Here is a 13,582-nt window from a genome sequence, read left to right as displayed (position 1 = left end):
GTGGAAATCTGCTTCCCAAAAAACCTAAGAAGAATAATGTTTGAAATAAATGTTTGATGTTGTTTATGGCCTCCTTGTCGCCAGTGATGTTTCGGGGAACACTAACGCAATATACTTCAAAATTTCCAAAACCAAAATGAAACTGTAGAAATTATAATGGGCCTACATTCATGCAGTTTCTTGACTGTCCAGCTCACTAATAATCACTGAAATGAAAGCAAGACAGTCGGGTAGAATTGAAAAATCCGAAAAGGATGAATAGAGGACTCTTTAGCAAAGTTTTACAGCGAGGAAATATGACACATTTTCAGTATGGCCCTCTGGAGCTCTTTGAAGACAGAATGCGGCCCCAAGTTCCAAATGAATTTGACACCCCTACAGTAAACATTTAGCAAATGTTATTAACCTGGGTGGAGTGGGATCACATTTATACCTTGTTGGAGTTGATATGATTGTAATGAATGAGTATAGCCAAAGATAATGATTTAACGCATCTTCTGATAAATATACTAATCCAAATGACACTGGCTGGCATATCTATCGGTGGATCGTCCGCTAGGTGGCAGCAGAGTGCCGTAGAACGCATGAATGAGGCTTTGTGCACGCCCAAGCCGAGTCCACTTTTACGTAACAAGATGGCGGCGCCCTGTAGGAAGCTTGCGAGGTCGGTGATGTTTAAAGGTATGTTTACTCTGGACAGCTTAAAACCACCTTTATTTCGACATAACTCATAAACAGAGGGAGTCAGCAGTTTTTAGGGGCTAAGATGTTCATCTCCTTGTCTGGTGGTTTGAAAACAACACCACGAAGCTATGAACGATTTGAGAGACAAGGAAAGAAGGGCCTTCTACGCCGTCAAAAAGGAACATTAAATTCGACATCCCAATTAGGATGTGGCAAAAAATACTTCAGTCAGTTATAGAACCGATTGCCCTCTACCTGAGGTCTGGGCATAGAGATCTTATACAATTACTTGAGGGGATATATACCGATTGCCCTCCACCTGAGGTCAGGGCATAGAGATCTTATACAATTACTTGAGGGGATATATACCGATTGCCCTCTACCTGAGGTCAGGGCATAGAGATCTTATACAATTACTTGAGGGGATATATACCGATTGCCCTCTACCTGAGGTCAGGGCATAGAGATCTTATACAATTACTTGAGGGGATATATACCGATTGCCCTCTACCTGAGGTCTGGGCATAGAGATCTTATACAATTACTTGAGGGGATATATACCGATTGCCCTCTACCTGAGGTCTGGGCATAGAGATCTTATACAATTACTTGAGGGGATATATATCGATTGCCCTCCACCTGAGGTCTGGGCATAGAGAGCCTATACAATTACTAGAGGAGATATATACCGATTGCCCTCCACCTGAGGTCTGGGCATAGAGATCTTATACAATTACTTGAGGGGATATATATCGATTGCCCTCCACCTGAGGTCTGGGCATAGAGATCTTATACAATTACTTGAGGGGATATATACCGATTGCCCTCCACCTGAGGTCTGGGCATAGAGATCTTATACAATTACTTGAGGGGGGCATAGAGATCTTATACAATTACTTGATATGCCCTCCACCTGAGGTCTGGGCATAGAGATCTTATACAATTACTTGAGGGGATATATACCGCCCTCCACCTGAGGTCTGGGCCTTATACAATTACTTGAGGGGATATATACCACCTGAGGTCTGGGCATAGAGATCTTATACAATTACTTGAGGGGATATATACCGATTGCCCTCCACCTGAGGTCTGGGCATAGAGATCTTATACAATTACTTGAGGGGATATATACCGATTGCCCTCCACCTGAGGTCTGGGCATAGAGATCTTATACAATTACTTATATATCGAGGGGTCTGGGCATATATACCTTGAGGGGATATATACCGCCCTCCACCTGAGGTCTGGGCATAGAGATCTTATACAATTACTTGAGGGGATATATACCGATTGCCCTCCACCTGAGGTCTGGGCATAGAGATCTTATACAATTACTTGAGGGGATATATACCGATTGCCCTCCACCTGAGGTCTGGGCATAGAGATCTTATACAATTACTTGAGGGGATATATACCGATTGCCCTCCACCTGAGGTCTGGGCATAGAGATCTTATACAATTACTTGAGGGGATATATACCGATTGCCCTCCACCTGAGGTCTGGGCATAGAGATCTTATACAATTACTAGAGGAGATATATACCGATTGCCCTCCACCTGAGGTCTGGGCATAGAGATCTTATACAATTACTAGAGGAGATATCATAAACCTTAACATTTCCGTAATGGAGCCAAAATGGTAGCTATCTTGGTCAGGGAGAAAATCAAAACCAGTCTTAAATATTGTTATATAATTATAAATACAGTATACATGGGTTCTATACCAATTGTCTGTATAGCTTTTAAAATGCTGTATATGTGAACAGACCATAAATGTCTTGGTTGGTTTCTTGGAAAGCTGTGAGTGCTATTATATGATACAATATCAGTACTTGGTGCATGTACAACTTGTCTAAATCCTATCATCAACTGAGTTCAGCCAGTGGATTGACTGGATTGTTTGAATGGAATGTTGGCATATTGGCAGTTAATTAGAAAAATATATATATAATGGAATCCTTCCTCAAACTGTCTGGCAAGCTAGTTAATACACATACAGTGAAGATAAGATACAGTGAAGATAAGATACAGTGAAGATAAGATACAGTGAAGATAAGATACAGTGAAGATAAGATACAGTGAAGATAAGATACAGTGAAGATAAGATACAGTGAAGATAAGATACAGTGAAGATAAGATACAGTGAAGATTATCACAGCACTGACAAATCATGGTTGACCAACATGGCTGACCTTTTGACCATCATAAGAAGGTTCATGTCCTTTCTAGCATTCAAATTCCTAATTATATGGGTCTGGGGTCCTCTCACCAACCAAGAATTCACAAAATGGGACAAACACCAAATGGAGACTCTGCGTGCAGAATTCTGCAAAAACATCCTCTGTGTGCAAAGTAAAACACCAAATAATGCACACGTAGCAGAATTAGAACAATACCCGCTAATGATCAAAATCCAGAGAAAGAGTTGTTAAAATCTACAACCACCTAAAAGGAAGTGATTCCCAAACCTTCCATAACAAAGCCATCGCATACAGAGAGATTAACCTAAATAAGAGTCCCCTCAGCAAGCTGGTCCTGGGGCTCTGTTCACAAACACAAGCAGACCCTACAGAGCCCCAGGACAGCAACACCATTAGACCCAACCAAATCATGAGAAAACAAAAAGATAATTACTTGACACATTGGAAAGAGCTAACTAAAAAAACAAAGCCAACTGGAATGCTATTTGGCCCTAAACAGAGAGTACACAGTGGCAGAATACCTGACCACTGTGACTGACCCAAAATGAAGGAAGACTTTGACCATGTACGGACTCAGTGAGCTTAGCTTTGCTATTGACAGTTCACCGTAGGCAGACCGAGAGAGAAGACAGGCATATGTGCCCACTGCCCACAAAATTTGGTGGAAACTGAGCTGCACTTCCTAACCTCCTGCCAAATGTATGACCATATTAGAGATGCAAATTTCCCTCACATTACACAGACCCACAAAGAATCGACAGTTACTAACCTCGATTTGGACTTCAAATCCGACTCAGCTGTTCCCTTGTTCATTCCATTGTTTCATTATCTGCCAAGAGAGTTCTCATCTGTAATTATCACGGCTGTCTACATCCCTCCGCAAGCCAACACCACTTTTGGCACTTAACGAACTGCCTGGGGTCATAAACAAACAAAGAAACCGCTCACCCAGAGGCAGCATTTCTTGCAGGTGGAGACATTAACGCGGGGAGGACTTAAAACTTTTCGACATCACTTTTAGCAACACGGCTCCTGCGCCACGAGGGGCGCTAAAACTCTAGAAGACTTTTATTCTACCCACAGAAATGCATACAAGGTCCTCCCTTCGGCAAATTTGATCACAACTCTTATTATCCTGCTTTTATTTATTTATTTGAACCCAATTCTTCTCCCCAGTTTCGTGATATCCAATTGCGATCTTGTCTCATTGCTGCAACTCTCCAACGGGCTCGGGAGAGCCGAAGGTCGAGTCATGCGTCCTCCGATACATGACCTGCCAAAAGCACGCTTCTTAACACCTGGGTTCACCCGATAGCATTGTGGAGTTTACCACATCAGTCACAGGCTACATCAATAAGTGCATAGATGACGTCATCCCCACAGTGACTATACGAACGTATCCAAACCGAAAACCATGGATTACAGGCAATATCCCCCTTTGGCTAAAGGCTAGAGCTACCGCTTACAAGGAGCAGGACACGGACGCATACAAGAAAGCCCGTTACGACCTCTGACGGGACATCAAACATGCAAAAGGACAATATAGGAGGAAGTTGGAATCCTATTACACCGGCTCCGACACTAGTCATATGTGGCAGGGCTTGCAGATGACAACGGATTACAAGTGGAAACCTAACCATCAGATGCCCAGTGATGCAGAACTCCCAAATGAGCTAAATACTTGTTATGCTCGCTTCGAGGAATACAACACTGAGTCTTGTGTGAAAACCCCTGTTGTTCCGGATGACATTTACATTTAAGTCATTTAGCAGACGCTCTTATCCAGAGCGACTTACAATGACTGCGTGATCTCGCTCTTCGTGACTGATGTGAGTAAAACTATTTAACAGTTTAACACTCGCAAGGCTGCCGGGCCTGACGAAATACCAGGGCGCGTTCTCAAAGCAAGTGCAGACCAGCTGGCAAGTGTCTTCACTGACATTTTCAATCTCTCCTTGTTCCAGTCTGTAATCCCATAATGTTTCAAGCTGACCACCATTGTCCCTGTTCCCAATAACTCCAAGGTAACCTGCCTAAATGACTATCGCCCTGTAGCACTGTAATTAATTAACAATTGCACTTCACACTGCCCTCTCCCACCTGGGTAAGCAAGGGGCTGAAAAGATTTGCCATGGGCCCTCGAATCCTGAAAAGGTCCTACAGCTGCACCATTGAGCGCATCTTGGCTGGCTCCATCACCTCTTAATATGGCAAATGCACCGCAAATTGCTACAGAAGGTAGTGTGGACAGCCCTGTACATCACTGGGTCGAGCTCCCTGCCATGCAGGACCACTATATCAGGAGGTGTCAGAGGAAGGCCCGAAGAATTGCCAACGACTCCAGCCACCCTAAACATAGACTGTTCACTCTGCCACCTTTCGTTAAACAGTATAGAAGCATCGTCTCTCGAACCAACAGGTTCTGAGACGGCTCGGGGGAAAAAGCTATAAGACTGCTAAAAATTCATGAATGCTAAGTAGATAATTATTGGTTACCCAGACTATCTTGCACTGACTCTATGCACGCTCACAAGATTGTCAGTGAGCTCCAAAACTATTGGGACATTGACAAATGTTGTTTTGTCTCTGTTTCAGCACTTTGAATAGTCATTGCGTGCTATGAATATGGGACCAAATACTAATATTTTTACTATTTTAATACACAAATTAATTTGTCCCAATACTTTTGGTCCCCTAAATGGGGGGGCTGGCTATGTACAAAGAGTGCTATAATTTCTAAACGGTTCACCCAATAAGGATGAAAAGACATCGTCTCATTTAAATAAAAAAAAGTGTCGTACGCATCGTCAACATCTCTTAACCCACAGATCCTGAGGCAGCTGACTCCGAAGGCTATAATTATTTGACCTGACCAATACTCTCACTGTTTTAGGTTTGTGTCAGATTCCAGGCCGGTCATTATGGACACAGAGGTGCCCGGTCAAGTTACAGGCTCTGAGGTGCATTCCTCCCCGGTGTCTCACCCGACTCTACCAGCCACTGACCACCACCAGGTCGACACTGATCAGCACCAAAACAGAACAGCCAAGAAGCACCGATCAGCAGAAAACGACTGACACGCAGAAAGAGCAAAAGAAAGAGACTGAGGAGGAAGAGGAGGAGCAGGGACCAGAGTACATCCCCACGAGAAAGGCCAAGAACCCCATGATAAACATCGGATATGCCTGGTGAGAGACCCTCTGTTCTCTAACGTGGTTTATCATCAGATTTCTGTTGTAGAGAAACAGCTGACAATGTACTATTGTATTCAGGTGAATAACACCCTTGGTAAGTTCCCATTCTCTCCCCCTCTCTTTGCCCTCTCTATAGGATGGTCGGTCTCCCTGCAGGAATAATAGGATTCATCCTGACCAAGAGAGAGGTGGATAAGAACCGCCTGAAGCAGCTGAGGATTCGCCAGCGGATGAACCGGTCCAATGAAGGAGAATACGAGGGCAGTCGCTACCGCAACCACAGACTGGACTGATCCCAACTACATTGAGAAGATGTGTGTGTGCTTGAGTGAATGTGTGCGTGTGTGTTCACTGCCTCGTCTGCCGTTGGACTGACGAAGCCTTAAAAAGAGACTGATGTATACGGATTGGAAACAGTTGTTGAGAGACACCCGTACTACTTTGCTCAGTGTTCGCACCTACAAGAATGTATATGAATCGACTGTCTGCGTGGATCAGTATAGGATCCAGAGTTCTTCCTATGTCATGACCTTTGTCGGGAGAAACGCTGGCCATGTCACTCTGCTACGTGCAACGGGCCTTTTCTTTCCAGATTTTTCAAAACATGCATCAGTAAGTACACCCTGCAAACTGTGTTCCCATGTGGATTTCTCTCAACAGTCAATCGTTTAACATCAATAGTCTAAAACGTCCATTCTTCTCATGTGGTAGAAAAGAAGCTTGTCTATTAATGCTTTGAGGTGTGAATTTGGGCCTTTTCTCAGTGTTCTGCTATGTCATCCAATGTTCTGTTCTGAGGGTTCTAAACACATTTGAGCCTAGAACTGTATGTTCAAGCCAGTACCTGACAATTAGGCTAAACATTTCACAATGCTATAATAGGTACCCTGTATGTGGTATCATGTACATCAGAAACAGACATTGCATTTACATGAAAATGAATTTACATCTGTAAGATGGCACCACTAAGACGAGACCATTACCTAACGGCGTATCAAAATCACGCCAATCAGCCCAGAGCTTTCGCTCATGATTACCTTGTCGTTACCTATGTTTAAATCATAGAAAAGCATCAGACATGCAGAGTAAAAGGAAATACAAAAATAGCAGCGGATCATTTATCCAGAGTGGGTGGAGGAGGTGAGGCCAGACAGAGTAGTCATCTGCTCTTACTCCTGTGCAGCACTGATGAGCTTAAATTCATGTGTCTCCGAGCAGACGGGGTGGGGTGTATTGTATGAAGTTTTACAGTGTTTGTATAGGGTGAAACGGATGGGGATATTTGTGATGTTCCCTCTGGGTACCAGCTCATGTGGGAGTAGAGGAGAATGAGGAAGTGGATATTATTGCCAATCAGGCTCGTAAACATCCTGATGTTGAGCTGGAATTGTCATTTAGTAAAGCGGAAGCTAAATGGATGAATAATAACAGTGGTTAAAAGTAAGTGGCAATAGTTGTGGAACAGGGAGAATAAGGGAAGACACCTGTATAAGAGTTGTGGAACAGGGAGAGTAAGGGAAGACACCTGTATAAGAGTTGTGGAACAGGGAGAGTAAGGGAAGACACCTGTATAAGAGTTGTGGAACAGGGAGAGTAAGGGAAGACACCTGTATAAGAGTTGTGGAACAGGGAGAGTAAGGGAAGACACCTGTATGAGATCCAGGTGGGGGCAGGGAGGTCCTCAGGCCGAGAGAGAAGGGAGGAAAGTGTAGTCACAAGGCTGAGACTGGGACATACAAGGCTAAATAGTGCATTGAAAGTGGTGGTGAACCATCCGACTGGGAGGTGTGATCATTGTCAGGAAGGAGACATTGGAACACGTTCTATTTCAGTGCCAGAAATATGTGAAAGGGAGCGATTGCCATTAGATTTGAGGAGTAACAGAGGGGTATAAGAGCCTTCATTGTCTCTGGTCCACACTCCAGTCGGTGCCGGTAATGCCCCTTAAAGTTGGTTGCCAGCCACCATATGAAATCCACAGAAGAAGAAGTAAAAATAAAAACCTGTCTCTACTTTGACGTTTCCTCTTCATCCGTGTCTCAGAGCATGATTGATATCTGGGGTGTATAGACCCTTTCCCCAGTACAAGACACAGATGTGCGTGACTCTTGGCAGCGGTAAGAAAGCAGTTGCCATTTGCGCCCATTTCAACATAATCTAGATTTACGTTATTACTTCTAAACAAAATATCTTTTTGGGGTTCTCATGCGCTTTTACAAGAATGTTTTGATTCTTGCTTTGAACAATCGCTGAGATTCTATTTGGTTGTGATCTTTGCCAATTAACTTTTGAATGCAGCAGTTGTTAGCTAGAATGCTAAAGCTCATTGATATAGGCTGTAGCAAAAGCTAGCCAAAGAGCCATTTTACTGGTGGAAGTGTTTAAGTATAGTGCAGTTGATTTGCGATGATGACATAAACATCATATTAAGCAGGACAGTTTATATGAGCCTTAAAATCCCATTGTAATCCAAAAGTAGTTTGAAATGTATTCATAAGCAGAATGTAAATAGAAGCTTTTTTTTTTTTTACACTGCAGGGTTGCCCCTAGCAGACACCCTTTTTTTTCGGAAAGTACCTCACTATTCCCAGCTCATTGTTTCCAGGGGAATCATCTGTGGGCTGCACCGATGAGCTTCAGCAGCCACAGGAATGTCTGGGCTGCATTCCAAACACTTAACAGACACATCATAAAGCCCTCGAATGAAGTGGACACTTCTGATGACGTGTCAGACACGTTTCCACTTGCAGGGCGAGGGAGGAAAGAATTCATTTTTAAACGGACTGCCCTTTCCCGGAAATTCGTCACTCGTTCGTCCCGCTGCGATTGTGTTTTCGGCCACCGGTAACTTGTGGTTGAGAATGGAGGCATGCTTGGCCCTCCTTTTCCTGTGGTCATTATATTCACAATAGAGGGCACTTTATTTTGGGGTCATGGGTCACATGTATATAGGTAACCAGGAAGGGTTCGCACAGGTGAGAGGTTCTTACCATATATCACAGATACAGCTTATTGTATGCTTCCCTCTGTACCTTTTGAAGAGGAATATGTGTTTAGGAGCTATTTCTATTGTGTATGTGCAGTATATGGGAACTTTACCGTTTGGAAAGCTGATTCTTGACTGACACGTTACGGGCGGCTTTCTCTTGTGACAGTGACTTTTGAATGGGAATCGCCATTACAATGGCAGTAATATATAAATAACGACAGTAAAACTGCTATTATAAACGGGGTGGTTAGAGCCCTGAATGCTGATTGGCTGACAGCTTTGGAATGAGACTGTATACCACGAGTATGACAACATGTATTTTTACTGCTCTAATTACGTTGGTAACCAGTTTATTATAGCAATAAGGCACCTCGGGGGGTTTGTGTTATATGGCCAATATACCATGGCTAAGAGCTGTGTCCAGGCACACCGCTTTGTGTCATGCTTAAGAACAGCCCTTAGCTGTGGTATATTGTCCATATACCCCCCCCCCCCCCCGCTTCGCCTTATTGCTTAAATATATCCCACTAGCAACACAACATCAATACAAACAACAATGTATCAGAAATACCATCAGTACAAACCTCAATATATCAGACATATATTATACATATTGTATATGTTATAGGAAGAAACACATGCTGATACAGTTTAAGTGGTTCTGTTTGTACTACATCTACCTGTGTTTTATCCTCAGTACAATAGTAACGGTAATAGAATAAAAACATGACTCGGCATCAGTGGAGGCTGGTGAGGGGAGGACGGCCCATAATAATGGCTGGAATAGTCATTGGAATGATATCAAACACGTGGTGTCTAAAGTGCAAGCTCACATATGTGAAGGAGAGCACAATGACTGTGATGATGCCTGCCACCATGACAACGACCCCCAGTACACAAAATAGGCTTGTGCATGAGGTGAGGTCCACACACATACGCACACACCACAAGAGGTTGGTGGCACCTCTTACCTTGGTCTGGAAGTAGAATACTGTGGTGATGATGACCGCGATGCCCAGAGCCAGAAGCACTGCTTTAGTATCATAGAAACTACACACAGAGCAGAGACGCACACACGGCGACAGACAGACATGACTACCACACTGTGTGTGTCTGTCTCACCTGGATATGGTCCCTGTCATGTACAGTAGGACATGGCCAGTGTCTGTGCAACAGAAAACACAGATCAATATAAACCACAGCAGGCCAGCACAAACCACCAAAGTCCATCATTGACCAGTAAATACCATTGTAGACTATAGACTAGCCTGGACCAGTACAGAAAGGTGGGCAGCTGGAGGACTTTCCGTGGGAATTTCCTCCTAAAGACAGGCGAGTTGCTACGTTAAGAACAGCACATTAATACAATAAAACTCTATTGTCAACTATATTGTAAACTATTATTAATTTTGTGGTCAACTTTATTGTCATCTTCTAGAGGTGATGTTCTTTAAGAAAGAGACTCACATGGGTGCTTTACGGCAGACCGGCAGAATGTGAATGACGATATACACAGTGCTACAAAGGCATAGGTCAACACAGCTGTCAATCAAACAGCACAGCCAAGACATAGGCCAGCACAGCTGTCAATCCAACAACACTGTAAAAACATAGGTCAGTACAAAGGGATAGTACTTACAATGACAACCAGTAGACGGCTGGGTTTCTGATCACAAACCGCTTTACAGAGTCACTGCAGAGAAGAGTAACTCAGTTCAACACACGTGTGCAGTAACACAAAACCACTAATATACAGACATACCACAGTCATAGAAACACAAGCACTGCAACGAGTGTGACAGTGATGAGTAGCTGAGATGCCAGAATCATATACACCTAAGAGAAAGAGACAATATTATACTATATTATAAACTGGGTGGTTCGAGCCCTGAATGCTGTTTGGCTGACAGCCGTGGTATATCAGACCGTATACCACAGGTATGACAACACATATATTTTTTACTTCTCTAATTACATTTGTAACCAATGTATAATAGCAATATGCCACCTCAGGGTCTTGTGGTATATGGTCAATATACCACGGCTGAGGGCTGTATCCAGGCACTCCGCGTTGCGTCGTGCATACAGTAAGAACAGCCTTTAGCTGTGGTATATTGGCCATTTACAGTACCACACCCCTCGTGCCTTATTGTTTAATTATATCACCTTGTGTTTGTGTGTGTGCTTGCTTGTTGTGCTGTCTCACCTTTCGTATGAAGGCATGTCGCACTTTCAGACTGTTGAAACGGCCTTCCGCAAACCCCTCCCCATCGCCTGTGACATCAGCAGAAACCTCATTAATGACATTATCATTAACATCATCAGAACACAAGACTGGTGAGCAACTACTCAAGTATAAACTTAAGTATCAAGGATTCATATTAATCTGTGCAAAAGAGCTTATTCGGGAGTAAGAGAAAGCTCAGAATAAGCCCCAGCCAGGTGAGAGAGGAGGGTTCAGGCTTACCGCACAGTGCACTGGTTGGCATTGTAGGAGTAGTGATGCGGGGCATGGGTGGTATTGTGGGCTGGGCGTGATACCCTGGTGTTGGACCACAAGGTGAGGCTGGCCTGGGTAGGTCCCAATGGGGTATGGAGGACCATGGGGACCAGAGGGGTAGGGGGCAGAAGGCTGGCCTGGTGGGGGACTTCCATAGGCCGGGAAGCCGTATGCAGGAGGAGGGGGGTAGTCACCACCTCGGGGGCCGGAGAGGTGGCTACTAGAGTCATCAAAAACCCGGGCGGGAAGTCAGACCGCTGTATACTGTCTGACCCAGGAACCCCTTCCTAGGAAAACCGGCAACCCAGGGATCCCCTCCCAGGAAAACCGGTGACCCAGGAACCCCCTCCTAGGAAAACCGGCAACCCAGGGATCCATTCCCAGAAAAAACGGTGACCCAGGAACCCCCTCCTAGGAAAACCGGCAACCCAGGGATCCATTCCCAGAAAAAACGGTGACCCAGGAACCCCCTCCTAGGAAAACCGGCAACCCTGGGATCCATTCCCAGAAAAACCGGTGACCCAGGGACCCCCCTCCCAGGAAAACCGGTGACCCAGGAACACCCTCCTAGGAAAATCGGCTACCCAGGGATCCCCATCATATGTTAGAAAAACTTTATTTTTCACGTCTTGTCTTATCATCTGGTAAATGATCATGGCAAGGAGAAGTAATCTACATTAGAAAATAATAGATTTGGAAGATCGTTTTTTATGATTTTGACCTCCGCACATAGTTTGACCTCCGCACTTTGAGAAGCTCCACAGCTCATTAGTGGTGGTGAGTTAAGATAATCAGAAATACTATCAGACATCCCCAAATGGGCACATTTATAGGCCTACATTTGTGTGCAGGCCAGGTAGACTAGTCCTACTTCTATATGTGTCATCATGTGCGCGTCCTTTGACTCTTTAATGCATTAGTTCTTTCATCCCCTGTGTGTCAACTGAACTATTAGTGGTTTGGGCAGTAAGGCGGAGTAGCTGTTATGAAGAAAATGAGATGGGGGGGACTTTACTAGATTGAGACAAATGAGGAATTAGAGTTCATTTTCAGCTGTGTGTGGTCTCAATTGAAATTTTAATAAAGCATTCTTTTTTATTGAAGCAAAATGTGCTTTTGGGGTTGTCTTCATTACACTTAATACAGTTGAAGTCGGAAGTTTACATATCTATTTAATTTCACCTTTATTTAACCAGGTAGGCCAGTTGAGAACAAGTTCTCATTTACAACTGTGATCTGGCCAAGATAAAGCAAAGCCTTGCGACACAAACAACACAACAGTTATACATGGAATAAACAAACATACAGTCAATAACACAATAGAAATGTCTATATACAGTGTGTGCAAATGTCGTAAGGAGGTAAGGCAATAAATAGGCCATAGTAGTGAAGTAATTACAATTTAGCAAGTTAACAGTGGAGTGACAGATGTGCAGATGATGATGTGCAAGTAGAAATACTGGTGTGCAAAATAGCAGAAAAGTAAATCAAATCAATATGGGGATGAGGTAGTTGGATGGGCTGTTTACAGATGGGCTGTGTACAGCTGCAGCGATTGGTAAGCTGCTCAGATAGCTGATGCTTAAAGTTGGTGAGGGAGATAAGTCTCAAACTAGAGCGATTTCAAATAAAGACAGAAAAAAAACACATTTACACGGGAGAACAACATCTACACTGCTACACCCGCTTTGTTTAAAAAAAACATACACCTTAGCCAAATAATTAAACTCAATTTAACAATTCCTGACATTAAATCAGAGTAAATATTCCCTGTCTTAGGTCAGTTAGGATTACCACTTGATTTTAAAAATGTGAAATGTCAGAATAATAGTAGAGAGAATGACTTATTTCAGCTTTTATTTATTTCAGATTTGATTTCTTTCATCACATTCCCAGACGGTCAGAAGTTTACATACAACCAATTAGTAATTGGTAGCATTGCCTTTTGTTTAACTTGGGTTAAACATTTTGGGTAGTCTTCCACAAGCTTCCCACAATAAGTTGGGTGAATTTT

The 13,582-nt window shown here is 43.6% G+C and overlaps 1 protein-coding gene across 1 annotated transcript; it reads left to right on the top strand.

The window, feature by feature from the left end:
- Positions 1–599: 599 nt before the first annotated feature.
- Positions 600–8,110, top strand: si:ch73-71c20.5 (DUF4748 domain-containing protein). Its single transcript, XM_046359311.1, has 3 exons — positions 600–681; positions 5,779–6,073; positions 6,216–8,110. Exons 1-3 carry the CDS (start codon positions 636–638, stop codon positions 6,370–6,372), a joined length of 498 nt encoding a protein of 165 aa, XP_046215267.1. The 5' UTR covers positions 600–635; the 3' UTR covers positions 6,373–8,110.
- Positions 8,111–13,582: the final 5,472 nt, after the last annotated feature.

This window comes from Oncorhynchus gorbuscha, linkage group LG08, assembly GCF_021184085.1.
Source record: "Oncorhynchus gorbuscha isolate QuinsamMale2020 ecotype Even-year linkage group LG08, OgorEven_v1.0, whole genome shotgun sequence".
Lineage (NCBI taxonomy): Eukaryota > Metazoa > Chordata > Actinopteri > Salmoniformes > Salmonidae > Oncorhynchus > Oncorhynchus gorbuscha.
This window is presented reverse-complemented; position numbering and strand designations above follow the sequence as displayed.